This window comes from Bufo gargarizans, chromosome 1 (assembly GCF_014858855.1).
Source record: "Bufo gargarizans isolate SCDJY-AF-19 chromosome 1, ASM1485885v1, whole genome shotgun sequence".
Taxonomy (NCBI): Eukaryota; Metazoa; Chordata; class Amphibia; order Anura; family Bufonidae; genus Bufo; species Bufo gargarizans.
The window spans coordinates 245,006,649-245,033,621 of record NC_058080.1 but is presented as its reverse complement, the minus strand read 5'-3'; the positions used below and the strand labels follow the sequence as shown (position 1 = coordinate 245,033,621).

Here is a 26,973-nt window from a genome sequence, read left to right as displayed (position 1 = left end):
ACCTCTCTCCTCTGCCTGGGTGCTGGGCCTAAATATCTGACAATGGACTGTTGCAGTGGTGGCTGACGTGAAGCCTGATTTTCTGCTATGACATGCAGACTGATTCTCTGCTGACATGAAGCCAGATTCTCTGTTACGGGACCTCTCTCCTCTGCCTGGGTGCTGGGCCTAAATATCTGACAATGGACTGTTGCATTGGTGGCTGACGTGAAGCCTGATTCTCTGCTATGACATGCAGACTAATTCTCTGCTGACATGAAGCCAGATTCTCTGTTACGGGACCTCTCTCCTCTGCCTGGGTGCTGGGCCTAAATATCTGACTATGGACTGTTGCAGTGGTGGCTGACGTGAAGCCTGATTTTCTGCTATGACATGCAGACTGATTCTCTGCTGACATGAAGCCAGATTGTCTGTTACGGGACCTCTCTCCTCTGCCTGGGTGCTGGGCCTAAATTTATGACAATGGACTGTTGCAGTGGTGGCTGACGTGAAGCCTGATTCTCTGCTATGACATGCAGACTAATTCTCTGCTGACATGAAGCCAGATTGTCTGTTACGGGACCTCTCTCCTCTGCCTGGGTGCTGGGCCTAAATTTATGACAATGGACTGTTGCAGTGGTGGCTGACGTGAAGCCTGATTCTCTGCTATGACATGCAGACTGATTCTCTGCTGACATGAAGACAGATTCTCTGTTACGGGACCTCTCTCCTCTGCCTGGGTGCCGGGGCCTAAATATCTGAGAATGGACTGTTCCAGTGGTGGGTGACGTGAAGCCAGATTCTCTGCTATGGGACCTCTGTCCAATTGATTTTGGTTAATTTTTATTTTTTTAATTTTTATTTTAATTCATTTCCCTATCCAAATTTGTTTGCAGGGGATTTACCTACATGTTGCTGCCTTTTGCAGCCCTCTAGCCCTTTCCTGGGCTGTTTTACAGCCTTTTTAGTGCCGAAAAGTTCGGGTCCCCATTGACTTCAATGGGGTTCGGGTTCGGGACGAAGTTCGGATCGGGTTCGGATCCCGAACCCGAACATTTTCGGGAAGTTCGGCCGAACTTCTCGAACCCGAACATCCAGGTGTCCGCTCAACTCTACTTGCCACGTCTCTTCCTATTCTCAGCTGACAGGACAATGAAGGAGCCCACGCGAGATGAGGGTTTTATAGGGCTGTGATATCACAGGGGATGGCTAGATGGGGACTGACTGGCTGCACAGCATTATGAGTGATCTTGCGTTCCCAGGCTTGTCTTTTCTACACTTAGTTTCACTTTGTAACATGTGCAGCTGTCATTTTAGGAGAACCTGATTTGTTACTGCGAGGCACAAGGAAATAATAGCTTGTGTACAGATATACGTGTCACTCAATGAATAGTAGATTTTTTTTAAATTAAAAAATCGTAATAGAATAAAGGAAAATGTTTTACATTTAAAAAAATTATAGAATATGTGTTTACAAAAAGTCGGGGACAGATTGAAGGGAGTATGTCTGCAGGAACAGTCTGTAGCCATGGAAGCACATACTGTATGTAGATCTTCATGGGACGGGACAACAACTTGTAGAATAAAATTAAAACTATTTGCAAATCTGGTTCAGTTTTTATTTTAGTTGCTATAACTTGAAAAAGTAGTACAAATTGCCACAAAGGTGTACTTTTTAACGTTTTCCTTGACAATTGATAGAAACTTTTTGCCATTTTTTTAATCTTTTTTTTTAATTATAAGCCTTACCGGGTTTCAGATCTGTTACTCCTTCACCAACACTCTCTACAATCCCAGCACCTTCATGGCCCAGTATCACAGGGTATTTATTGTCGCCGATTTCTCCTTTTATAATATGTTCATCTGAACCACAAATTCCAGTCGCCACAATCTGTAGGAACACATGGGATTTCACATTTTAACCACATGTGGATTACCACTAATTGCCATGCCTCTCGCCTCTCCCGTACTCTATGCGGTTCCACATCAAGTGCGGGTGAAGCACAGATATTGGGGTTAAACACCTACTGTTGTAGTCACTTGGGTGCAATGTGTAATAGCATTAAAAGATTACATCCACACATGGTGCATATGCCGCAATGCAAAGGATGAAATCTGCAGGAAATGCACAATAAAATCCACATCAAAATTCACATGGCTCCTGGGGGCAGGTTTAATGCTGTGAGAGGAGAAAAGGAGCCATGTTTTTAATCCTGTACCCTTAGAAAGGGGTATTTCCATCTGATAAATTGATGGCATACTACAAGAACATGCCATATCTTTATGATTGGTGGGGGTCTGACCTCTGAAACTCCGAACATACTTGAGGTTGGAAATCCACTGAGGATTAAATAATGGTATATAATAGCAATATCATCACTTTATCAAATGGGAATACCCTCTTCATTTCTATAAGGTTGACATAACTTACTATAATTTATGTCTAATTATACTATACTCTGTACATAATTTGGGGTGATATTTACATTTTAGATACAGTACACATCCCTAGAAGATTTGGAAAACATTTTTATAACTAAATAGTTATAATAAAGTTGTTTTCAGGTATAAATATCACCTTTATGCGAACTTCATGAGCCTTTGGTGGAGCAACTTCAATCTCTTCTATGCTGAGCGGTTGATTAGGTGCCCAGCACACCGCAGCTTTACATTTGATTACCTGAAAGTGAAATAATAATAATAAAACTGTATATATTCAAAAGTCAAGAGTAGCATTCATTTCCCTATTCACATTTCTCACCCCATTGTCAGTATAATTGTAGGGTTATGAGATAACACATATATTGTGTACAAAAGCAAATGAGTAGAAAAAAAGAAAGACACAATTGAAGGACTAGGGTTTTTTATCTGGTGCACATATTTGGAAGCTATATGCTCCATTTTGATCCATTTTAAGTTTTGGCTTCTAGGGTCTATCTATGGTCTATACACCCGGGAATGTTTATGGCCGATATGTCAAACATATTAGTCTGCTGCATGGCTGTAATGTTTATACACCTAATAATACACGAATCTTGCATTAAAAGTCAATTAGCAATTCTGGGCATGAGTTGGAAGATTATTCTGGGGTAGACACTGGATGCCACAAATATGGTGAGCTTAAATTGTAACTAGTAAAAAAAAGACGAAATCTTTTGGATTATATATATGTAGCAAATAGATTGCTGTTCAGTAAATTGTCAGCAGGTGGCACCATATTAATGTTTTACTGTGCAGATTTATACACTTTGACAGTCTCTACTTTTAATATTTTTACCAAATGTGAAATAGTGAAAACATAAGTATTTTTTTGGATTGTCCAGCTCTGAAAGTTAACTCAATGTTCCATTTTATTTAACCACTTTACAACTGGGCCATTTGCCCCCTTCCTAACCAGGCATAATTTTGCAAATCTGACATGTCTCACTTTATGTGGTAATAACTTTGGAACGCTTTTACTTATCCAAGCCATTCAGAGACTGTTTTCTCATGACACATTGTGCTTCATGCTAGTAATAAATTTGAGTCAATATATTTCACCTTTATTTATGAAAATAGCTCAAATTTACCAAAAAATTACAAAAATTAGCAATTTTCAAAATTTCTATTTCTCTGCTTTTAAAACAGAAAGTGATACCTCATAAAATATTTATTACTTAACATTACCCATATGTCTACTTTATGTTGGCATTATTTTGGAATTTTCATTTTAATTTTTTAGGACGTTAGAAGGCTTAGAAGTTTAGAAGCAATTCTTAAATTTTTTTAGAAAATTGCCAAAACCCACTTTTTAAGGACCAATTCAGGTCTGAAGTTATTTAAAACTGATTTTAAGAACTTTGTTAACCCTTTAGGAAAATGGAGATCAAATTTTTAAATTTCACTTTTTTGGCAGATTTTCCATTTTAATCCAATATTTTCTTTAACACATCGATGGTTAACAGCCAAACAAAACTCAATATTTATTACCCAGATTCTGCATGTGGTCATAAACTTCTGTATGAGCACACGGAAGGGTGCAGAAGAAAAGGAGCGGCACATGGTTTTTAGATGCCATGTCCCATTTGAAGCCTCCTCTGATGCACCCTTACAGTAGAAACTCCCAAGAAGTGACCCCATTCTGGAAACTAGGGGATACGGTGCCAGTTTTATTACTATTTTAGTACTATTTTGGGGTACATATGATTTTTTGATCATTCATTATAACACTTTATGGGGCAAGGTGACCAAAAAATTGGTTGTTTTAGCACAGCTTTTATTTATTTATTTCTACAGCATTCACCTAAGGGGTTTGGTCAAGTGACATTTTTATAGAGAAGATCGTTACAGACGTGGCAATACCTAATAAGTATACTATTTCTTATTTAAGTTTTACACAATAATAGCATTTTTGAAACAAAAAAATTATGTTTTAATGTGTCCATGTTCTGAGAGCTATAGTTTTTTATATTTTTTTAGCAATTTTCTTATGTAGGGCCTCATTTTACCGGGATGAGGTGACGGTTTTATTGGTACTATTTTGTGGGATATATGCCTTTTTTATCACTTGGTGTTGCACTTTTTGTAATGTAAGGTGACAAAAATTGCTTTTTTTGACACTGTTTATTTATTTATTTTTTAAAGTGTTTACCCGAGGGGTTAGGTCATGTGATATTTTTATAGAGCTGGTTGTTACGGACGCAGAAAGGCCTAATATGTATGCTTTTTTTTATTTATTTCACTTTAACATAATAATAGCATTTTTGAAAACAAAAAAATTATGTTTTAGTGTCTCCATGTTCTGAGAGCTATAGTTTATTTTTTATTTTTTTGCGATATTCTTATGTAGGAGCTCATTTTTTGCGGAATGAAGTGATGGTTTTATTGGTACCATTTTGTTGGACATATGCCTTTTTTTATCACTTGGAGTTGCACTTTTTATGATGTAAGGTGACAAAAATTGCTTTTTTTGACACAGTTTTTTTTATGGTGTTTATCGGACTGGGTCGATCATGTGATATATTTATAGAGCCAACCGTTATGGACGCAGCACTACCAAATATGTCTATTTTAATTTTTTCAATTTTTAACATTTTTTAATTCCTATACTTGGGGATTTTTTTTTTTTACATGTGAAACCTTTTTTTATAAATTTTTTCAACACTTTTTTTTTTTTTTTCCTTGTTGATTTCTCCTGAAACTGGGGCTGACATAGTAGCCCCCGTTGCAGGAGAAATATACCCCCCAGAGAGGCTGTACAGCGTAACGTGTGTCTGTGTTCCAATGCTGGGGGATAAAACCATATGCGTTTCGGGGTTTAGAAGAATGACCCCTTCATTCAATTACTGATGAAGGGGTCATTCCTCTAAACCCCGAAACGCGTATGGTATTATCCCCCAGGATTGAAACACAGACACATGAACATCTACTACCTGAGAAGGAGTGGAATTTGCCATTCTGCAACATCTATTTGTGAACAACGCCGGCTGTACAGAGAAAACCTTAATCCATTGCGGGTCCACGTGCATTACCACAGTTGGCGCGATATTGTCTGGCAAGTAACAGCCCTTGAGACCGGAGCGCCCAATTACACAAGAGGCACACCGCGTCGAGGGCCAGAAAAACCCACTGAAGTCCTCCCGGTAAGATCGTGTTAGTTTTGCAAAAGTTAGCGATTGCATTATCCGAATAATACAGCGGGACGCCGCTGTCTCAGCCAAGTGAGCGGGACGCTGCTCCAAATACTGTCAGTCAATACTTGATTGCGCTTGAGACTGGAGATTACCTGGCATACAGATTCGAGTTTTAGAAGACATCTGGCCATATTTTAATCGCAATTTTTATCTAACTTTTAACATTGTGGACAATTGAACACTATTGTAGGTCTGGATGACCAGTATCCAATCCAGTCATTGGGAATCATTGGAGGCTATCTATTGATGGACTATTGATGGAGATTCTTTTTAGGAACACAGTGTTATGAGTCCAAGTATTCTATGTATTATTATTGCTGCTAAATCAATTGTGTTATAGATCATTTGGATATTTATCTACTTTTATACATTTATTAATAAACCCTACTGTTCTCAATACTATTACTATTTTACTTATTTGATTTCTGTCAGATTGGGTGTTATCTATCAGTGGGTGCACCTCAAATTGATTCCTTTTCACCCTCGTGCGACATATTTCTAGTTTTATATAGACTAACACTAAGAGGGTACAGCAGCCATTTTAGCGCCAATGCTCTCACCCAAGTGTCATCGCACAATGCAGTGACTGGTCTACAATGCATTTATAGTGCGCCTTACAGTAATAAGCTCCTGATGAAGTGCCCACCATATATAGGCACGGAAATGCGTTGAGCCGGATGTATTGATTACCTTACAATAGTTGAGGCACACTGACAGGTGGCAGTTAGCCGCATGTGAATGGCAGTGAACGCTATCTCCTAGGTCACTGTGTATCATAGGCAGCTTGCACGCTAATTCTGTTCAATAATACTCATTTGAAGGCACACCATTGATTCCTTTGAGTCAGCCATCAGAGTTTTTTTTGTGTAGTGGAGGTGTGTTCAATGGATCGTGAGCTATTAAGCAATGGATACTAGAGTTTGTGCACCACTTGATCCATTGTTTCTGCTGTGAGGTTTTGTATATTTACTCATTAGCCACACAGCAGGCACATTAAGCCTGTTGGTTAATACTGGTGGGGTTACACCCTATGCTTTTATCATTTATTATCAATTAAAGATTTATTATTTATATTTTTTAACGTTCCTATCAGGTGTTTTGAGCACTTCACGTATCAAGTGTATATACCGGTTGGGTATCTCCATACTGTTATATATATGATTTTTTACACTGCATGCATTTTTGGGTTATGTTTTTTTTTTTATATGTATAATTATATGGTGTTATAATGGAAATTCCTATGTACTGTAGGATTATATATACCTGTCTATGAATGTAGACGGTAGAATATATGTAAGGGTTATGTATTCACTAAGATTTATATTTATTGCTACATGATCTGAGACATCCATCTCCATGCCACTTCGTTTTAACACACCAGTATTATGGTGTTTGTCCAGTTGTTTATAATTCAGTTTTTAAAATGTCTGTAGGTCTGTGTCACACAGCGCACTGCGTTCTCCTAATTTGGGCATAGTTTTAAAAGATTTTCCAGTTTCCTTGTTTTTATTAGATTACTTGTCTGACCATGTCCTGCTCCTCTTTTAATTATGGATCACCTGACCCGTTTCGGTCACGTGACTTTGTCACGTTATCCAGGTCCTTTTTATGTTGTTTGTGTATTAGGAAGGTCTTTACTAGTGAAGGACCTTTTGACTATGGGTCATATGACCTGCTGTGGTCACGTCATCAGGGATCACAATTTCTATGCATACTGCCTGTGTTCTAAGAATGTCTCTATCGGTGAAGGACCTTCAGCACCTCCCTCTATGATGTGGAGTGGAGGATCTCAAGTTGCAATTAAATAAGTGGTCATGTGACGAGGAGCAGGACACAGCATGACATGTGGACAGATGACCGCTTAGATTTAGCGGTCATGTGTTGGGGAGTGGGGGATGTGGTTTGGCTTTAATCACGCCCCTACTTTCCTCTTCAAGTTTCAATTGGATACTTCTAGGGTTTCAGGATTCTTTTTGCCCTATTGATTACATGCTGGGAGGCGTGGCTGTGTGCCCACATGACTTGTGAGTCTCAGACGCCGCACAGGTGTCTGTAATTCAGCATTATGTACCCGGATATAAATAAGACATCCATCTCACTGCTCCTCACTGCTCCTCACTTCCCCTGACGAAGCCATCTGGTGAGATGTGTAGGGTAAGTGAGGGACACTGGATGGGTGATGTGACGGTTAATACGTTTGTTTACTAGTGTTGATCACGAATATTCGAATTTAAAATTTTTATCACGAATATAGGTACTTCGAAAATTCGCGAATATTTCGAATATTATTATTTCGAATATTATTCTAGCTTGTGGGCCAATAAGAAGGCTGCAATATACTTGACTTTAGGAGTAGTAGTGTTTGCGAATTTTGCTCTATATTTGTTTTTTCGAATATTCGCTATATTGCTATATATTCTTGTTTTAGAATATTACAAATATTCGAAAAAACTAAGTTATAGCAATATAGCGAATATTCGAAAAAAATAGAATATGGAGCAATTTAGCTAATATGGTGCTATAATCTTTGTCTAATAGTTGTAAATTGAAAAATTCACAATAAAAATTCGAATCCGAAAATTCGCATATTACACAATCATTACCTTGCCGATTTTTTGAGTAAAGAAAATCGGGAATTTTCTAATATTCGGCGAATATTCTAAAAATATTCGCGAAATATCACAAATTCGAATATGACACCTGCTGCTCATCACTATTGTTTACAATTGAATGAGCTACTAAATGTGGTTCCTGTAATCCTAAAAAGGCAAACTGAGACTAAACAGGGTAAAATAATCAGTGATTTTATTAAATACATAAATATGACAAAAGACACAAAAGCACATCAAAAGATGTGGTACGAATCACTCCTGAGGAATAGTATAAAATAGATGTATATAAATGGAGGCTTGTAATAAAATGCTAAAACGTCTCTGGAGGTGGAAGGGAAGATAAGTGATCAGGTGGGGCTGCCATAAAAAAAATAAAAATAAAAACACCAGAAGTTGTCTTGTTAGTGTTAAATCGCAAGGTAGCAATACAAAGAGGTAGTGCAACACAAAGGTAAGATATATATTAAACCCTAAAATAAGGGAAGATGTCAAAAAGTATGACAAAACGACAAACAATAAACTGGCAGTCACAGTGAATCACTATCAATGTATGCTTCCCAAACCTCCTAACAGAGATAAAGTATAAAGTGCAAAGTGCAAAAGCAAACACAATGCACTCATATTACTGATAATATAATCCCATAAACCTACCCATGAAGTTAGGGGGAGATGATTCCTCAAGGAGAGCCGTACAACCCAACGCACTTTTCGGCGTCTGCCTTCTTCCGTGGGCGTGGCACTCCCTGAGAAAGGTAGCACTTTCTCAGGGAGAGCCGCGCCCCCGGAAGAAGGCAGACGCCGAAACGTGCGTTGGGTTGTACGGCTCTCCTTGAGGAATCATCTCCCCCTAACTTCATGGGTAGGTTTATGGGATTCTAGCACAGATCTACGAGTAAGTCAATATTATAGCACCACCGCGGGAGAAGTGCCCGCTTTATGCACATGCGCAAAACCGGCTGGGACACCCTGCGCCTGCACCTGGAGCCACAGCTGGGTAGGAGAGGGTGCGCACGCGTGGCTATATACACCCGTCGGCCACACACATCTGGATTACACTGCGTGTGCACACTCAGGGGTAGGTAGATTTGTTAGTGCAAAATGTTCCATCAGATCTCCCTACCCCTAAGTGCGCAAGCACGGACACAGATCATTAGGAGCAGTTCAGCCTCTCCCTGCTCCCAACACTCTCAGCCATCCGACGACGGGGGGGGGACTGTGCAGTATTTTTGGGGGGCTGTTAAGTACTTTGAAGGGGGAAGACTCATTCTCCTGCTGCGGTGCTATAATTTTGACTTTGCGCAGCGCCAAATACCCCCTCCTCCAGCTGATCCTCATCACTTCCGGTGTGGCCGCATCACCGGAAGTGACGAGGGTATGGCATTCTGATAAGGTATAGTATTCTGACAGAACACTGGCAAAGACAGTGGGTGAATGTGCATATCCTAGTGCGATTGGCCGGCAAGCTAATATACAAGCCTACTATTTGAGCCTATACAAATGAACTATCTAACACATTTTTATTGAAAAGCTTATGCTGCACTAAGATTTTTAGTTACAAAGTACCTTGACCTTGGCAAGCCAATAAATCCTGACTGCAGGGCTTATGTTACACTAGGACTCTAGGTTACAATCTGCTCCCATTAAGAGTGTATATTAACCCTTTGAATTACCTCCATTTGAAGAGAGAAGGTATATCATATAATGTGAATGTCACATCATCAGGGATGGTATATCACCAGGAATGTATATTTGATATCATATTGTGGTAGTAATACTCTATAATATATAACACCAAAATATTTAACATCTGTCATATATTTGATCAAAAGAAGATTATTATTGACACAATATTCTAGCAGTGATTTTTGTCTTTTAAGAAGTATTTTATATTTACATTTTATTCTGGTATTTGTTTTATGTGTAAATTTAATAAAAGTACTATTTTTATTGTAATACACAGTTGCGTGATTTAACTATATCGAATTTCTTGTTGAAGTTCGGCGAAGCAGTCAAAACTTCCCTCAGCTCTACTTGGAGTGTTTCTTCAAGTTTTAAAAAGATTCATGAGGCCTGAACAGGAAGAAATTCTTTCTTGGAAGGGTATTTGACTAGTGTAGCAATGAATATTGCCCTGGAGGAGAGAAAACCTAGCTACAATTCTGGGCCAATTAAAAATAAATAATTACATTATGTAAAGGGCTTGGCAGTGCCTACTGTGTATGAGCTGGATTGGGAAATATATCTATAGAGTTCTCTAAACACAGACATGACTCTTTTTTCAATTGCAATCTTAAAAACTCTCTGGTACCTCTTTTTCTAGCATATGCACAGTAGGGAGGCAGAAGGAATTAAGTAAAGTATGGCTGAAGTATAAAACTTCACACAGTTTATAGTCTGACACTAAGGAGACACACCGGTGTGCATACAAGCCGTATACCTAAAATGGTGACACATTTTTAAACAAGACTACTTGAATTATTATTTTTTTAGATGTATTGGTTGTAAAATGCACGTTCTGTATTGTTCGATGCATATTCTCACTTGTGATATGTTCCTAGATTGGTTCCATGAGCTGAAACACTCACACGCTTCCAATCCAAAGACAGCAGCTGTAATGGTTAAATATCATATGATATGTTTTGGAAATTCGGAGTGAGAGAAATCTTTGGCCGAGGCTTCAAATGCTCTTCAGAGCAGCATGACTGCTTTGAGTAAAGAATCCCTTATGACCCCACAAGGTCATCTGCAACGCATTTCAAAGTAAAGTGTAGAATGTTCTATTTTCCTTTTATTTACCAGAACTGACAGAATTAGTAAAGTTCAAGTCTTCTGTACTGACTGCTAATGGGAATGTGCTGTTTAGTTATACAAATCCACACAATACATTCAGCTGGATGTGGGCTCATAGAAGCAAGTGCATTAACCAAGAACATTTTACATGTAAAACATCAAGCAATGTAACTTTAAATACTTTCACATAATGTTTAATTGAAAAGGCATAGATACAGTATATAAAGGTCAGAAGTGTTGTCATAACCTATAAACTAGGAAAATCTAAACACATAAGTACTCCGACTTACTTGCCCAGCAGTAGCCATATTACACTTCCTTCCACAAACCTGTCCAGAGATGAATGTGAATCATTTTTTAAAAGCTGCGAATTACACCTCCTATTTTCCTCCCCCTCTACAAGACTAAGTGCCTAGGACCCCTCCCCTGTAAGCAGCATTAATAGACTCAGCACAGAGTGTTTATTTGTGCAGATTCTGTGATAGGACAAAGGATAGGATAAGGAATACAATCTAAAAATCCTCTTCTTACTAACAATTCATACATGTGAACTTTTTTCACATTTTTTTATGTAGTAATTGTGATGCAGTATTTCTTTACACAGAATAGGGATGCAAATGAGCTCTTAACAAGCTCTGCCTCTAATGCCACCAGAAATAAGGCAGCTATCCTATAAGCCAATGTTCAGCTCTTAAAATATGCCTTGAGACATGACTTGGATATTAAATAAACCAGCACCTCATCTGCAGACAGCTGTTTTGGGGTGATTGCCCCTCATCAGTGCAGAGCAGAGAGTATTGGCTTAACTGGGTGAGAGGCCTGTGTCAAGGTAAGGGGGGGAACTAACTCTCCTTAGGGAGAGATCACCTTAATCGGTGTGAGGAGACTTATAGGCCATACATGTTCCTCTGGAATTCTGGTAGGGGAGGGATGCAAATGAGCTCTTAACAAGCTATGCCTCTAATGCCACCAAATGTAAGGCAGCTATCCTATAAGTCAATGTTCAGTTCTTAAAATAAGCCTTGAGACATAGGGATAGGGATGCAAATGAGCTCTTAACAAGCTCTGCCTCTAATGCCACCAGAAATAAGGCAGCTATCCTATAAGCCAATGTTCAGCTCTTAAAATATGCCTTGAGACATGACTTGGATATTAAATAAGCCAGCACCTCACCTGCAGGCAGCTGTTTCGGGGTGATTGCCCCTCATCAGTGCAGATCAGAGAGTATTGGCTTAACTGGGTGAGAGGCCTGTGTCCAGGTAAGGGGGACCTAACTCTCCTTAGGGAGAGATCACCTTAATCAGTGTGAGGAGACATAGGAGAGCTGCCTTACATCTAGTGGCATTAGAAGCAGAGCTTGTTAAGAGCTCATTTGCATCCCTTCCCTCCCAGAATTCCAGAGAAGTATGAATGGCCTATAAGTCTCCTCACACCGATTAAGGTGCTCTCTCCCTAAGGAGCGTTAGTTCCCCCCTTACCTTTACACAGAATACTAATGTAAATAGCCTCCTAGTAACTTTGATAGAAAAAAGTGATCAAACCAGTTTGGGGGGTTGGAGGGGGCAGGGGAAATTGGGATCACATGGTACAGAATGGGGAAGTCATGTTTAATTTTAGTCTTGAAACCCGTACCCCTTTTTTACACAAAGACAATGCATGTGTATTTTTTTCTGTGATTTGATTTATTATAAGTTAGATTGTATTATTTCAGTATAGCTGATTAGACAGAGTTAATATGTACTTCTCAGTGCAGTGGTTGTTGCTTTTAATTTGCTATGTAAGGAACTGACATAACACAATTGTCATTTACAGGGAACCTGTCAGGTTGAACATGGTGTCTGAGCTGCAGGCAGTATGTTATTGAGCATGAGGAGCTGAGCAGATAGATGTGTAGCACACAATCATCATTGGACTGAGGGAGCAGGTGATGGAGTGAGTTGCTCACCTGTGGAGAACTGATCCGCCCGGAGCTGAGAGCGATGGACGTGCAGCACATGGATTGTTAGCTGAAAGCTGCTGCATGCGCTATTCTCCCCCGGGACTCGTCCCTCCTGTCTCCATCTGTCCTGCAATTTGAAGTATGATAGGCAAGGTCCCTCGGATCTTTTCGGGGCGGCAGCTGGCAGGTGACACCTAAAGAGCAATACTAAAGAGGTATACTCTGTACTAGCAGAAGAACGGCTGCAGGCTTTTTTTTGGGGTACGCCATCCTCTGTCCGTTGTCCATGTGGAATGGTGGGTTGAATTTTGAAAGACACAGGGGGGTAATGCCGACACGCCGCAAGCTGGCTGTGAACAATCCATACCGCTCAGTCAGATGCGGAGCATCAGCATGCAGAGACTCAAATGGATGTGCAAACGCACAAGGAAGGAATAGCCGTGAATCAGGCTGGCTGGATCAGAAGAACAGTCCTCCTGCCCCCCCCCCCCCCCCCTGAAGAACTGTTGGGGGGAAGGATGGCAGACTCGGACAGAGATGAAGCCAGAGGAGGAAAAATGGATAGAGGGGACTTTGTGGATGAGCCTATCACATCTATAGAGCCACAGCAATCTATTCCCCAGAGTGATCCTTCTCCAGAGGTCACTATACAAAATATTGTACACTACAATTACTCAGATCTTTAATTCAGGCTTTTCCTACAAAGCAGGACCCAGATGAGGTGGTAAACCGCACTGAAAGCGCACAGCAGCAAGTAGTTGCGGAACTGAAAGCTGACATAGAGACATTAAACATCTGAATGACCACAAGAGAGAATATTACGGCAGAGCTGAGACCCAGTGTGGAGGAATTGGAAGGCAGAGTAGAGTACTCCACAAGCCAAATGCAACAGATGGCCCTGCAGATAGACAACCTAGAGAATAGAGGGCGTAGAAACAACATATGCCTAAAGGGTCTACCGAAATTATTACCTTAGGATGATCTTAATAGATCATCCTTGCTGCGCTATGAAGCGCAACACGTGAATAAAGACGCCGTCCCCATCAAAATCAAATTAACATATAAAAAGAGACATAATAAATAAATGCTACAAACGTTGTAGTATTTATTATGTCTCTTTTTCTATATTAATTTGATTTTATCACTGTTTTTTTATGCACATTGATGATGCACTACAGGGTTTTACATTGTGTTGGTAGTAGAGTTCAGCGTCCTTTATGCATCGGACTGGTACGCATCCCACACATGCGCTGGTCTGGCTCATCATGTAGTGCTCCATTAAGCTTGCTCCCATGGTGACCGGCGGGGGGTGACATATTTACTCACGTGTTGCGCTTCATAGCGCAGCGTGATGATGCACCTGGCACAGGTCACTGTAATGGTCCACAGGTGCGTTTTAGATATATAGTACAGACCAAAAGTTTGGACACACCTTCTCATTCAAAGAGTTTTCTTTATTTTCATGACTATGAAAATTGTAGATTCACACTGAAGGCATCAAAACTATGAATTAACACATGTTGAATTATATACATAACAAAAAAGTGTGAAACAACTGAAAATATGTCATATTCTAGGTTCTTCAAAGTAGCCACCTTTTGCTTTGATTACTGCTTTGCACACTCTTGGCATTCTCTTGATGAGCTTCAAGAGGTAGTCACCTGAAATGGTCGTCCAACAGTCTTGAAGGAGTTCCCAGAGATGCTTAGCACTTGTTGGCCCTTTTGCCTTCACTCTGCGGTCCAGCTCACCCCAAACCGTCTCGATTGGGTTCAGGTCCGGTGACTGTGGAGGCCAGGTCATCTGGCGCAGCACCCCATCACTCTCCTTCATTGTCAAATAGCCCTTACACAGCCTGGAGGTGTGTTTGGGGTCATTGTCCTGTTGAAAAATAAATGATGGTCCAACTAAACGCAAACTGGATGGAATAGCATGCCGCTGCAAGATGCTGTGGTAGCCATGCTGGTTCAGTATGCCTTCAATTTTGAATAAATCCCCAACAGTGTCACCAGCAAAGCACCCCCACACCATCACACCTCCTCCTCCATGCTTCACGGTGGGAACCAGGCATGTAGAGTCCATCCGTTCACATTTTCTGCGTCGCACAAAGACACGGTGGTTGGAACCAAAGATCTCAAATTTGGACTCATCAGACCAAAGCACAGATTTCCACTGGTCTAATGTCCATTCCTTGTGTTATTTAGCCCAAACAAGTCTCTTCTGCTTGATATCTCTAGATATTCTACCATGAAGGCCTGATTCACACAGTCACCTCTTAACAGTTGTTCTAGAGATGTGTCTGCTGCTAGAACTCTGTGTGGCATTGACCTGATCTCTAATCTGAGCTGCTGTTAACCTGCGATTTCTGAGGCTGGTGACTCGGATAAACTTATCCTCCGCAGCAGAGGTGACTCTTGGTCTTCCTTTCCTGGGGCGGTCCGCATGTGAGCCAGTTTCTTTGTAGCGCTTGATGGTTTTTGTGACTGCACTTGGGGACACTTTCAAAGTTTTCCCAATTTTTTGGACTTACTGACCTTCATTTCGTTTTTCTTTACTTAGCTGCTTTTTTCTTGCCATAATACAAATTCTAACATTCTATTCAGTAGGACTATCAGCTGTGTATCCACCTGACTTCTCCGCAACGCAACTGATGGTCCCAACCCCATTTTTAAGGCAAGAAATCCCACTTATTAAACCTGACAGGGCACACCTGTGAAGTGAAAACCATTTCAGGTGACTGCCTCTTGAAGCTCATCAAGAGAATGCCAAGAGTGTGCAAAGCAGTAATCAAAGCAAAAGGTGGCTACTTTGAAGAACCTAGAATATGACATATTTTCAGTTGTTTCACACTTTTTTGTTATGTATATAATTCCACATGTGTTAATTCATAGTTTTGATGCCTTCAGTGTGAATCTACAATTTTAATAGTCATGAAAATAAAGAAAACTCTTTAAATGAGAAGGTGTGTCCAAACTTTTGGTCTGTACTGTATATATATATATATATATATATATATATATACCCCATTCACTATGTAATTCAGACTCCTGATGAAGCCAGGGGGAGTGGCGAAACGCGATAGCTTTCTGTGCCAGCAGCGCTGGGTCACTTGCCTACCATGGGTAATTACCACTAGTTTTTATATTGGTCTTGTGTTTTCCTAATGTGCCCCCTTACAGGTGCCTTGGGTATTGTTTTAGGCTTACATTATGCCTGCTACCAGCATTGTTACTTATATGGTTACTATTGCCCGCTGTGAGCAGTGTTATTTACTTTGCTACTTATAGTTACCAGTTACTTATACAGCTGATAGTGTATTGCCCTTTGGATAGACACTTTACCTGTTATTATTGTGTATGTACTTCATGCTGGGCAAGTGACCCGGAGATCTGCCTGGTTGGTCTCTGATACACAGGGGTTTCTTAGTTGGTGTCTCCTTTCTCTGGGGAGTTCCAGCTTATATTTTCACCATTTATTTTTCTATTACCTTGATATTTTGTTCTAATACATTTTTTATATTTTTACTTTATAAGTTGTGCTATTATTCTTTTGGGCTATTGGTGTAGTTCAGTATAGGTTGTGTATAATGCAGTACTAGGCCCATATGCAATTATTTGTATATTTCTTTAGATACGGGTTGGTTTACACAATTTTCAATATAGCGACATCCCGGCAACTGGAGGCGACATTCTTAATGGACAGAGCCCACAGGGAAAATCGCCCAAATAATAGGGAGCCTCAAAATCCATGAGATATTGTGTGTCGTTTACATAATTACTTGGATAAAGAGGAGATCATGAAAGCAATAAGACATGTTGATACAGTGGAGTATGAGTGAGCCCATATATGGCTGTTTTCTGATGTGTATGTTCGCACGTTAAGGATGAGGCGTTTGATTCACCCTATATTGGATAAGATAAGAGAGGCAGGGGCGAACTATCGCTGGGGATATCTGTTCCATCTTATTGTAAAACAGAACAACAGGACTTTTTTTTTACATCGTCATGAGGAAGTGAAAAACGTATGTGCCTTTTTACAAATTAATCTCATGGAGGTACCAGACTGGTTGTCGGCAAAACAAGAATGGAGAAGTGGTCCTGTACCCGGGACTGTTTAGAGATTTTTCTTTGGGATACTATTTGCTGTTTTTTTGTTGTTTGTTTTTTAAAGATTTTAGTTCTCTGCTTCCTCCCTTGCTTATTGGCTTTCTTCCTCCTCTACTTCCCCCTCACATGACTCACATGACTTTTGTTTCTATTTTACACTAGATTTATACTGTGTGGGTGTGTGGGGGGGTGGAGAGAGGAGGAGTAATGTAAATGTAAGTGGAGGCATAAAACGATGCTAGTGGGGAGGGAGCAGATGGATCTGATATACAGAAAGAATAGTATCTGAACTGTAAAAATATGGTGGCAGAATCACATAGTTTGATGTTAAAATAACAATTTGCAAAGTGAAGTTTGCATATATCTAGCTTGATAAAGAATTGGGTGGCTCTATGGTCTCTACTCTTATGGTTCTCTACACACCCTAAGTTTTATCTTTTTTTAACTTGGTTAGGCGCTTGCCGAGGAACGCTAATAGGTTTTTTGTTTAGTTTTTTTCTCTCTCCTTGCTTTCCCTGCGTAGCAGCACTTATCTCGCTGGTTAAGTACTCGGAGCTCGCCCTAGGGCGTAGGCACCAGACACATATCATGACTTTATCAGTACAAGACACATTACGTATTGGATCCCTTAATGTGAAGGGTCTGCATTACCTAGGGGAAAAGATTGATAATAATGTGATACTTAAAAAAGAGGGGCTACATATAGCCTTTATCCAAGAGATTCATTTTACTGCACAGCATCAGTTTAAGTTGAATGATAGGAGCTTCCCCATAGCTTATCATAGCTACACTACCAACCCAAGATCAAAGGGTACAAGTATATTGATTACACATATGATACCTTGGCAGCATAAAGAAACGTATAAAGACAAGAAAGGGAGATACATCTTTGTGAAGGGGGAAATTGCGACAGAAAAGTATACTTTGGCTTCGGTGTATCTCCCAAATATTAAACAGGAAGAAGCACTGGGGAAAATCTTAAAGAAACTAGACGAGATAACAGAGGGAGTACTGATAGTCGGAGGAGATTTAAATTTTGTGCTTGGCCCTTCTAGGGATACATCAAGAGGGATATCTCAATTAAGTAATAGTGCCCTCCATAAGTGTCAGTCCACACTTCATGCTCATCAGCTATTGGACACCTAGCGAATATGTCACCCTACAGACAGGGATTTTTCCTTTTATTCACCGGCGCATACAGTCAGGTCCATAAATATTGGGACATCAGCACAATTCTAACATATTTGTCTCTATACACCACCACAATGGATTTGAAATGAAACTAACAAGATGTGCTTTAACTGCAGACTGTCAGCTTTAATTTGAGGGCATTTACATCCAAATCAGGTGAACAGTGTAGGAATTACAACAGTTTGCATATGTGCCTCCCACTTGTTAAGGGACCAAAAGTAATGGGACAATTGGCTTCTCAGCTGTTCCATGGCCAGGTGTGTGCTATTCCCTCATTATCCCAATTACAATGAGCAGATAAAAGGTCCAGAGTTCATTTCAAGTGTGCTATTTGCATTTGGAATCTGTTGCTGTCAACTCTCAAGATGAGATCCAAAGAGCTGTCACTATCAGTGAAGCAAGCCATCATTAGGCTGAAAAAACACAACAAACCCATCAGAGAGATAGCAAAAACATTAGGCGTGGCCAAAACAACTGTTTGGAACATTATTACAAAGAAGGAACGCTCAGAAACACCAAAAGACCCGAAAGACCACGGAAAACAACTGTTGTGGATGACCGAAGGATTATTTCCCTGGTGAAGAAAACACCCTTCACAACAGATGGCCAGATCAAGAACACTCTCCAGGAGGTAGGTTTATGCGTGTCAAAGTCAACAATCAAGAGACTTCAGAGTGAATACAGAGGGTTCACCACAAGATGTAAACCATTGGTGAGCCTCAAAAACAGGAAGGCCAGATTAGAGTTTGCCAAACGACATCTAAAAAAGCCTTCACAGTTCTGGAACAACATCCTATGGACAGATGAGACCAAGATCTACTTGTACCAGAGTGATGGGAAGAGAAGAGAATGGAGAAGGAAAGGAAATGCTCATGATCCTAAGCATACCACCTCATCAGTGAAGCATGGTGGTGGTAGTGTCATGGCGTGGGCATGTATGGCTGCCAATGGAACTGGTTCTCTTGTATTTATTGATGATGTGACTACTGACAAAAGTAGCAGGATGAATTCTGAAGTGTTTTGGGCAATATTATCTGCTCATATTCAGCCAAATGCCTCAGAACTCATTGGACGGTGCTTCACAGTGCAGATGGACAATGACCCAAAGCATACTGCAAAAGCAACCAAAGAGTTTTTTAAGGAAAGGAAGTGGAATGTTATGCAATGGCCAAGTCAATCACCTGACCTGAATCCATTTGAGCATGCATTTCACTTGCTGAAGACAAAACTGAAGGGAAAATGCCCCAAGAAAAAGCAGGAACTGAAGACAGTTGCAGTAGAGGCCTGGCAGAGCATCACCAGGGATGAAACCCAGCGTCTGGTGATGTCTATGCATTCCAGACTTCAGCCTGTAATTGACTGCAAAGGATTTTCAACCAAGTATAAAAAAGTGAAATTCTGATTTAGGATTACTATTCTGTCCCAATACTTTTGTTCCTTATCAAGTGGAGGCACATATGCCAACTTTCGTAATTCCTACACAGTTCACCTGATTTGGATGTAAATACCCTTAAATTAAAGCTAACAGTCTGCAGTTAAAGCACATCTTGTTAGTTTCTTTTCAAATCTATTGTGGTTGTGTATAGAGCCAAAAATGTTAGAATTGTGTTGATGTCTCAATATTTATGGACCCACCTTTAATACATATTCAAGGCTAGATTTTTTTATTTTTTAAACATCACAAGCTGGAGGTGTTACAATCAGTAACAATAGACAGTATATCCTTTCCAGACCACGCACTTATTAAGTTAAATATTAGACTCTGCGATCCATATCCATGACAGTGGCAATGGAAATTGAACCCATTATTGTTAGAAGATATGATAGTCTTGGAGGATGTTAATACTACACTGGTGGAATACTTTTCAGTTAATCAAACAGATGATATTTTACAGGGCACTATTTGGGAACCACATAAGTGTGTAGTGCGAGGAATCTTGGTGAAACACGGCTCCCGTATAAAAAAGGAAAAAGAACGTAAACTAAGAGAGCTGTTAGCAGAAATTCAGAATTTGGAACTAGAGCAGAAGAGATATTTATTAGAGGAAGATAGAAAGAAATTAACTAAAAAACAAGAAGAGTTATGTCTTATGCTGGTTGAGAAGGCAAAGAAAGATTTGGCTAAATGTAAAAGACACTACTATGAATATGGTGACTTTTAAATAGGCGTGAGTCATCTAGTGATGCCTCCGCCTATTTATACCAATTAAACAATCAACACTACTGATTACCTTACTCTACTCTGAACTGCCTATGTCTACTGCTGCGGCGCCTATTACAATAAGAGACCACACACTGTGCTTAAATAAAAGGTATTTTTTAACACACTATACGTCACAGTCTAATATTTGCTTATAATAATATATATCTATATCAATGGAATAGATATATATATTTATAGCAGGACACAGCAATATAAGTAAACAAACACACTAATACGGTCCTAACTACGCTAACACAGTCCCACGTCCTCCCCAGGATCTAACTACAATTACAATACTACACTTACATACACATAAATATCGGTAACCCTCCCGCCTGGCTACTCACTGTCCCTATGGGGTACAAGGGGTTAAAAACACAATTGTGGCACTGCAGGGGTTAATACATGCAGGCCAAGGAACACAGGGTTGTAACTGTGCAGGGGTAACCCAATAAAGGGTTAACAATGTAGCAGCAGTGAAAGGGGTTGACACACTGCTGTAGGGGTACAAGGCAGCAGCAGTAAAGGGGCTACTGCTGGGGCTACACACCAGGCAATGCAGAGGTTAATGCTCTGCAGGGACTTGCAGGGCAGAGCAGGGTTGATGCAGGGCAGAGAAGGGGAACAGGGCACTGAAGGGGTTAATACTCTGCAGGGACTTGCAGAGCAGAGCAGGGTAACAGAGCACTGAAGGGGTTAATGCTCTGCAGGGACTTACAGGGCAGACTGCAGAGGTATCAGGGCAGAGCAGGGGAACAGGGCACTGAAGGGATTAATGCTGGGGACTGCAGCAGGGGTTGAGCAGCGATGAGCACTGTCTGCTCCCTCTCTTCTCTGTGGCTGCCTGGGATCTGCCTGCGCTTCCTTCCAGGTGGGTAAGGGTTGGGGCAGGTCGGGAGTCACTCCTGGGAGCTCGCTCTTTCTTTCCAGCGCAGCCTGCGCTCTCCTCCTCTGGGGGATGTTCTATAGTGCAGCCTGCTCTTCTGAGCGCCGCACACGCTCTCCTGGCATCTGGGGGGTGCGGGGATCGTGAGTCTGAGCGCTGGATGCTCTCTCCTTCAGAGGGGGGTCCTGATCTCCCGAGCGCAGTGCCGCTCTGGTATTTAAACCCTGCGGCGCTCGCTCCTGTTTTCCTGCCCTGCACGCCTGCAACCAGGACCACGTGGGCTGGCGCGGCGATATGACATCATCTCACCAGCCCACGATCCTTTGATCCTCCCGCCTGTGGAGATATCGCACATCTCTGGCACTGTAATTACAGCGCCGGAGGTGAGCGGCACCCAGGAGCATAGGAACTCTTTTTTCTCATGTCCCTGTTAGGCATACCATTTCAGGGCAGAGGATCTTTACTGATTATCTGTCCTTTGAAGAGGCCGAAACTGGACATAATTGTCCAGTTGTCGGTCTCTCCCCCCCCCCCCCCCCAGCAGGCACATTCCAGAGGGGGGGCATCTATGGGAGATTCTGGGCACAGTTTAACTGTACACATATATATATATATATATATATATATATATACTTATAGATGCTTGGGGCACATCCATAAATCTATATATATTTATATACATAAAACATGGGGTCTGAATGGACTGCAATAAGCCCACCTACACATATATATTATTTAAAAGCACTAAAAGCACACCAGGAAAAAACATATATTTCTTGTATTCAGATGAAAGAGAAAAATGAGTGCACCACCCGAGTGAAATAGCAAAAGCTTTGACATTTTTTTTTGCAGAACTGTATAATATAGACACACAAAATCTAGCAGCATCAAGCCCAGGGTTTAGAGATAGAATAAAGCAATATATTGGGGAGTCGGGCTTCTCCAGTCTGGGTGAAGAAGAGCTGAATTTTTTGGAACTTCCTTTGACTATAAAAGAATTGAAAGATGCTATCAGTCAATCAAAGGAGGGGGAAAGCTCCAGGCCTGGATGGGCTGACACTCAGATATTATAAGACTTTTGGAGAGTCTGTTTTGTCTCCATACCTGTTGGCACCTTTCAACTCAATAACCAAGGGCAACTCTCTCCCTAGGGACTCCACGCGTGCATATATTTCTGTAATCCCCAAAGAAGGTAAAGGCACTTCACAATGTAGCAGCTATTGCCCCATATCACTGTTGAACAGTGATTTAAAATTGTTTTCAAAGATGTTGGCCAAAAGACTATCAGATGCTATGGGAAATGCCATTCACCCGGACCAGGTTGGATTTTTTAGAGGCAGAGAAGCGAGGGATACCATTAATGTGGTCTACTTTGCCCCTGTCGAGGAACCTGCAGATGATGCTCTTGGTTACTGATGCAGAAAAGGCCTTTGACCGGATAAATTGGATCTACATGGAGGAAACCCTGAAGAGTTTTGGCTTCCGGAGCAACTTTTTGAGCTGGATATTGGCTCTGTATAGGGAACCATCGGCCAGGGTGCGGGTGAATGATGTTCTCTCAGATGAATTCCAGATAGGAAACAGCACAAGGCAGGGCTGCTCCCTCTCCACGATGATTTTTGTCCTAGTGCTAGAACCATTTCTATGTAAAATTAGATCAAATATGGACTTGAGAGGAATTAAAACTGCAGAATGGTAACACAAAGTCGCAGCTTAATTTTTTAAAAATCATACAATGGGATTTTCTGGATTTGTTTAAGATTCTGTCTCTCACAGTTGAAGTGTACCTACGATAAAAGTTACAGCCCTCTTCATTTTTTGTAGGTGGGTCAACTTGCAAAATCGCTAGTGTATCATATACTTATTTTCCCCACTGCATCAGAATTTGAATGTAAAAAATAAATACAATTTGCAGTGGAGTAGGTAGAAGATAGATAGATAGATAATAAAAATGTAAGCAGCACCAGAATAAAACAATTCACGGGTACAAATTTCCCCTGACAACATGTTTAAAAATCTCCAAAATATAAAAATAGAACACAAGGCATCACTCCAAGTATGGTGAAGACACAGAGCTCTTCTTTATTCACCCATAGCTACATTTCAGCCCAAACACAATGAGGCCTTTTTTCAAGCTTGAAAATGCCTCATTGTGTTTGGGCTGAAACATTCCTACGGATGAATAAAGAAGTTCACTGTTTCTTCACTATACTTGGAGTGATGTTTCATTGATAGATAGATAGATAGATAGATAGATAGATAGATAGATAGATAGATATGCCACAACAACGGGATGGAGTCCATTTAAGAAATGGCGTTGGTACCCAGGTGTAGGAATGGCCGAGTGATATAGGGTGGTCTATAATGTCCCTTAATGTTTTGTGCACATGTCATGATGCTCCTACCTGGATATGCTAGAACCCCAGGCGTTGGCTCTGAAGCAGACAAACGGGGTGAACAATTGAGGGATTTGAAGAAATATTTGAGTCCAGACCTTGTGATGAATTTCAATGGCAGCTTTAATTTGCATAAACATTTCTCCAAATGGTTTACAGACATTAGCTTGGTTCCAGCAGGCTTTAGCATTAACTCTGGCAGGCAAACTATCTCCACCCTGCTACATCGGTTTCTCTTTGGCTCTGCTGTACTAACAGACTTAAATAGAATCTGTGCTTATGCAGGATGCTGCAACTTCTCTCTGTAGTCTGACTCTGGAATATGCCAGGGAATAGGTTAGAATCCTGGCAGCTCCAACATGGAGTTTCAACCAGAACACACCAGAACTCCCTACCTTCTTCTGGTAGCAAACAGGACTGGCCCACTTCTGACCAAGAAAGGAGGGAAAAATGGAATGTTGAGTTCCATTCTCTCTAAGTGTAGCTCTGCCATAGTTGCTGCCAACTGCTGGTGAACCAGGCACATTACATGACCATTTACATAGCATTATTATAAATGCACAGTGTCTAGGGACCTGGAAATACATGTATAAGATAACATTATATTAGCATTTACAGATAGAAGCAGGGCGTAGTAGCGTAACATTCCCCTTTACTTAAAACCAAGCCAACCTTGGTTTGTGCTTAGGATATGCTCTAAGAGTACCCAAGGAAAGTTAGAGTGCTGCATAAGACAATATACTATTACTGACTGATATAGCAACGGCTACCACTAGGTCTCTGCCCATATGAGTAAGGTGTCTATTCACAGTTTTCCCTCTCAGGAATAACCAGAGAACCAGAAGGTCTGCAAAAAGCAATCATTCCTGGCTTTATTTTGAGTATTGTGGCCACTAATACCAAATAAAGCATGGGGGTGTCTTCACTCTGTAATCCCACCACTATGCAATGAAACCCCGCAAATTGAAGGGTGGCTTCATCCTGTATTCCCTTCCAGCACTAAGGTCTAACCATGCTTTACGCTCTGTCATCTTGATGTCTGAACTGGTAGCTGTTACACTTTTTTTTCTAAGATAGTGCACAGTGCCTTAGGGCACTTAGGAACATATTTTTTTAGCAGCTGGGTTACCCTTTACGATGTTAGACCTGCTTGTCACTTTTCCACTTGGTCCTCCCTGTGTAGCAACAGCACATGATCCCAAAGACACAGTACATACTGGCTCCTTCCCCTCCCATGTCTGTGGAGAGAACAAGGTTAAGGGCATATGCAAATCATACAATATAATACCTAGGCTTTCTAAACTGACAAAAGGCAAAGTGGGACCATTATTATTCAGTGTCCTCAGAGGCAGTCCATATGAGCAATGAAGCAAGGATGCTAACTATCTGGCTAACAATCTAAAGTCCAAAGTCCATTCAAAAAATGCATAAGAGGTCACATTGTTGTATCCATAAAAGAGTCCATACATTTGGCAAAAGTGCTTGAATGTTGCAGAACCTTAGAACTTTAGTGCAAAAAATGTAGTGCAAAAAATGTTACAATAAAAATCAAAAATTTTGAAAGGTGCTCATTTAGTGCTATAGCCTGTGGGTGGGTGGGTGGAGGGGTATTGGCGCTTACGGTCAAAAGCCTGGGTACATCTGTACGCTGTGCTTGGACACAGAAAGGGGTATGCTAGCAGATGGTTCTTGTGAAGGCCCAGCTGCAGGGCGGGAGTCATCCAGGCCTGAGTCTAGGACAGAGGATTGGCCAGCACATAACACAGGGGAGGAAAAGGAGGCAGTGGTGTGACCCACAGACACTGATTATGGACCCAGGGGTTCAGTCCACCGATTAGGGTGCTGTGATGCCATGTGGTGGATCATGTTGGTGGGGTTGAGGTCACTACTGTTGCCACCCCTACTCATTTAGCCTCCAGTGTACAGTCTTACCCCATTATGTTCCAGTGTTTGAGTGTTTATTGTTGGGTTTTTAGTTAGTTTATTAATAGGATGTAAAATATGTTATGGTTATTGTTATTTTTGAAATGTTGAGTTCTTATTTAGGTATAGCACAGTTACAGTTAGCAAATTCCAATTCTTTTATCGTCCGCACCTTCCTCAATAAAGCCCCAGACTGCGGAACACCTTCCCCTTGTCAAAGGAGATTTGCACAAAGTGGAACAGTTGCGGGCCTGTTTATTGTGGCCTGCATTCTCCCTTTTGCCACCACACAGCCTGTTGCAGTGCTGTGGATCCCTCCCCTTCTATCCTGCTGTCCTCGCTTAGCTTTCCACCTTCCCAGGTTGGGTCAGTGACTTCATCGTCCCCCATCTCCAAATCCACTTCCTCACTCTGGTCATCCTCCTGACTTGTGTTGACCTAACAAGACCCTACTTATTGACAACTGTGTCTCATCCCCATCATCCACCAAGTGAAACACTAATTGCCATTCCCCCCGTCATCTTTCTCTGACTTTGGAGGCTTAAGAGTTTGGAGATCAGTGCATAAGATATCCTCTTCAGGGAGGGTAAGCTCACCTGCAGGCCCTCACCTACAATTTTTTTGGGGGTCAGCTGACATGGTATATTATTTTCTATGTTTCAGACTTGGAAGGAAACATAATTTGGTTTCCTTCAGTGGTGAACCTTTCACGCATGTGTTTTTTTACAGGATTCTGTTTTTTACTTAGTGGCACAGGGGTAAATATTTCAATGTTTTTATTTTTTAAAATATGTCAGGCTTGACTCCATTTTCTCCTCTCTCCTTTGCAGATGCCTTTTTCCGGAGATATTAGACCCTTTCACATTTTGGGCCTGGAGGATTTATAATTGTATTCCTTTTTTTCATTGTATGTGCCACTTTCCCTAGCGCTTTCTTTGGGGTAGACAATAGAATTCCAAGATAGTCAGATAGCAGCTTGTAATTGTGGTACAGTTCCATAATGTAAAGAGACAACAAATGCTGACTGCCATTCCCTGCGCTAACTCTGCTATGTGACGTTCTCTGTAACCCAAAGGAACAATACGAATAGAAATGTCACGGGTAGTACGGGGAAGGAAAGACAACCAAAGGGGACAACAACAAAACAACTACAGACTAGGCCCCAAGCTTAGGGAATAAAGAGGTCACCTCCTAGCAAACCCTGACTCTCTCCCTAAGCTGCTAACCACATATGAAAATCTCAAAAGGTAGAAATGCACATGCACTGCAACCTGAG

The 26,973-nt window shown here is 41.0% G+C and overlaps 1 protein-coding gene across 1 annotated transcript in view; it reads right to left on the bottom strand.

Annotated features, from left to right (window-relative positions):
* LOC122924651 (alcohol dehydrogenase 1-like) overlaps window positions 1-11,442 on the bottom strand; it is a 156,680-nt gene extending 145,238 nt beyond the window's left edge. Inside the window, exons 1-3 of the mRNA XM_044275969.1 lie at window positions 11,344-11,442; window positions 2,558-2,659; window positions 1,729-1,870 (exon numbers count right to left, since the gene is read on the bottom strand). Of these exons, the coding sequence (XP_044131904.1) occupies window positions 1,729-1,870; window positions 2,558-2,659; window positions 11,344-11,361 (262 nt within the window). The 5' untranslated portion in view covers window positions 11,362-11,442. The remainder of the gene's footprint in view (window positions 1-1,728; window positions 1,871-2,557; window positions 2,660-11,343) is intronic.
* Between the last annotated feature and the right edge of the window lie 15,531 nt (window positions 11,443-26,973).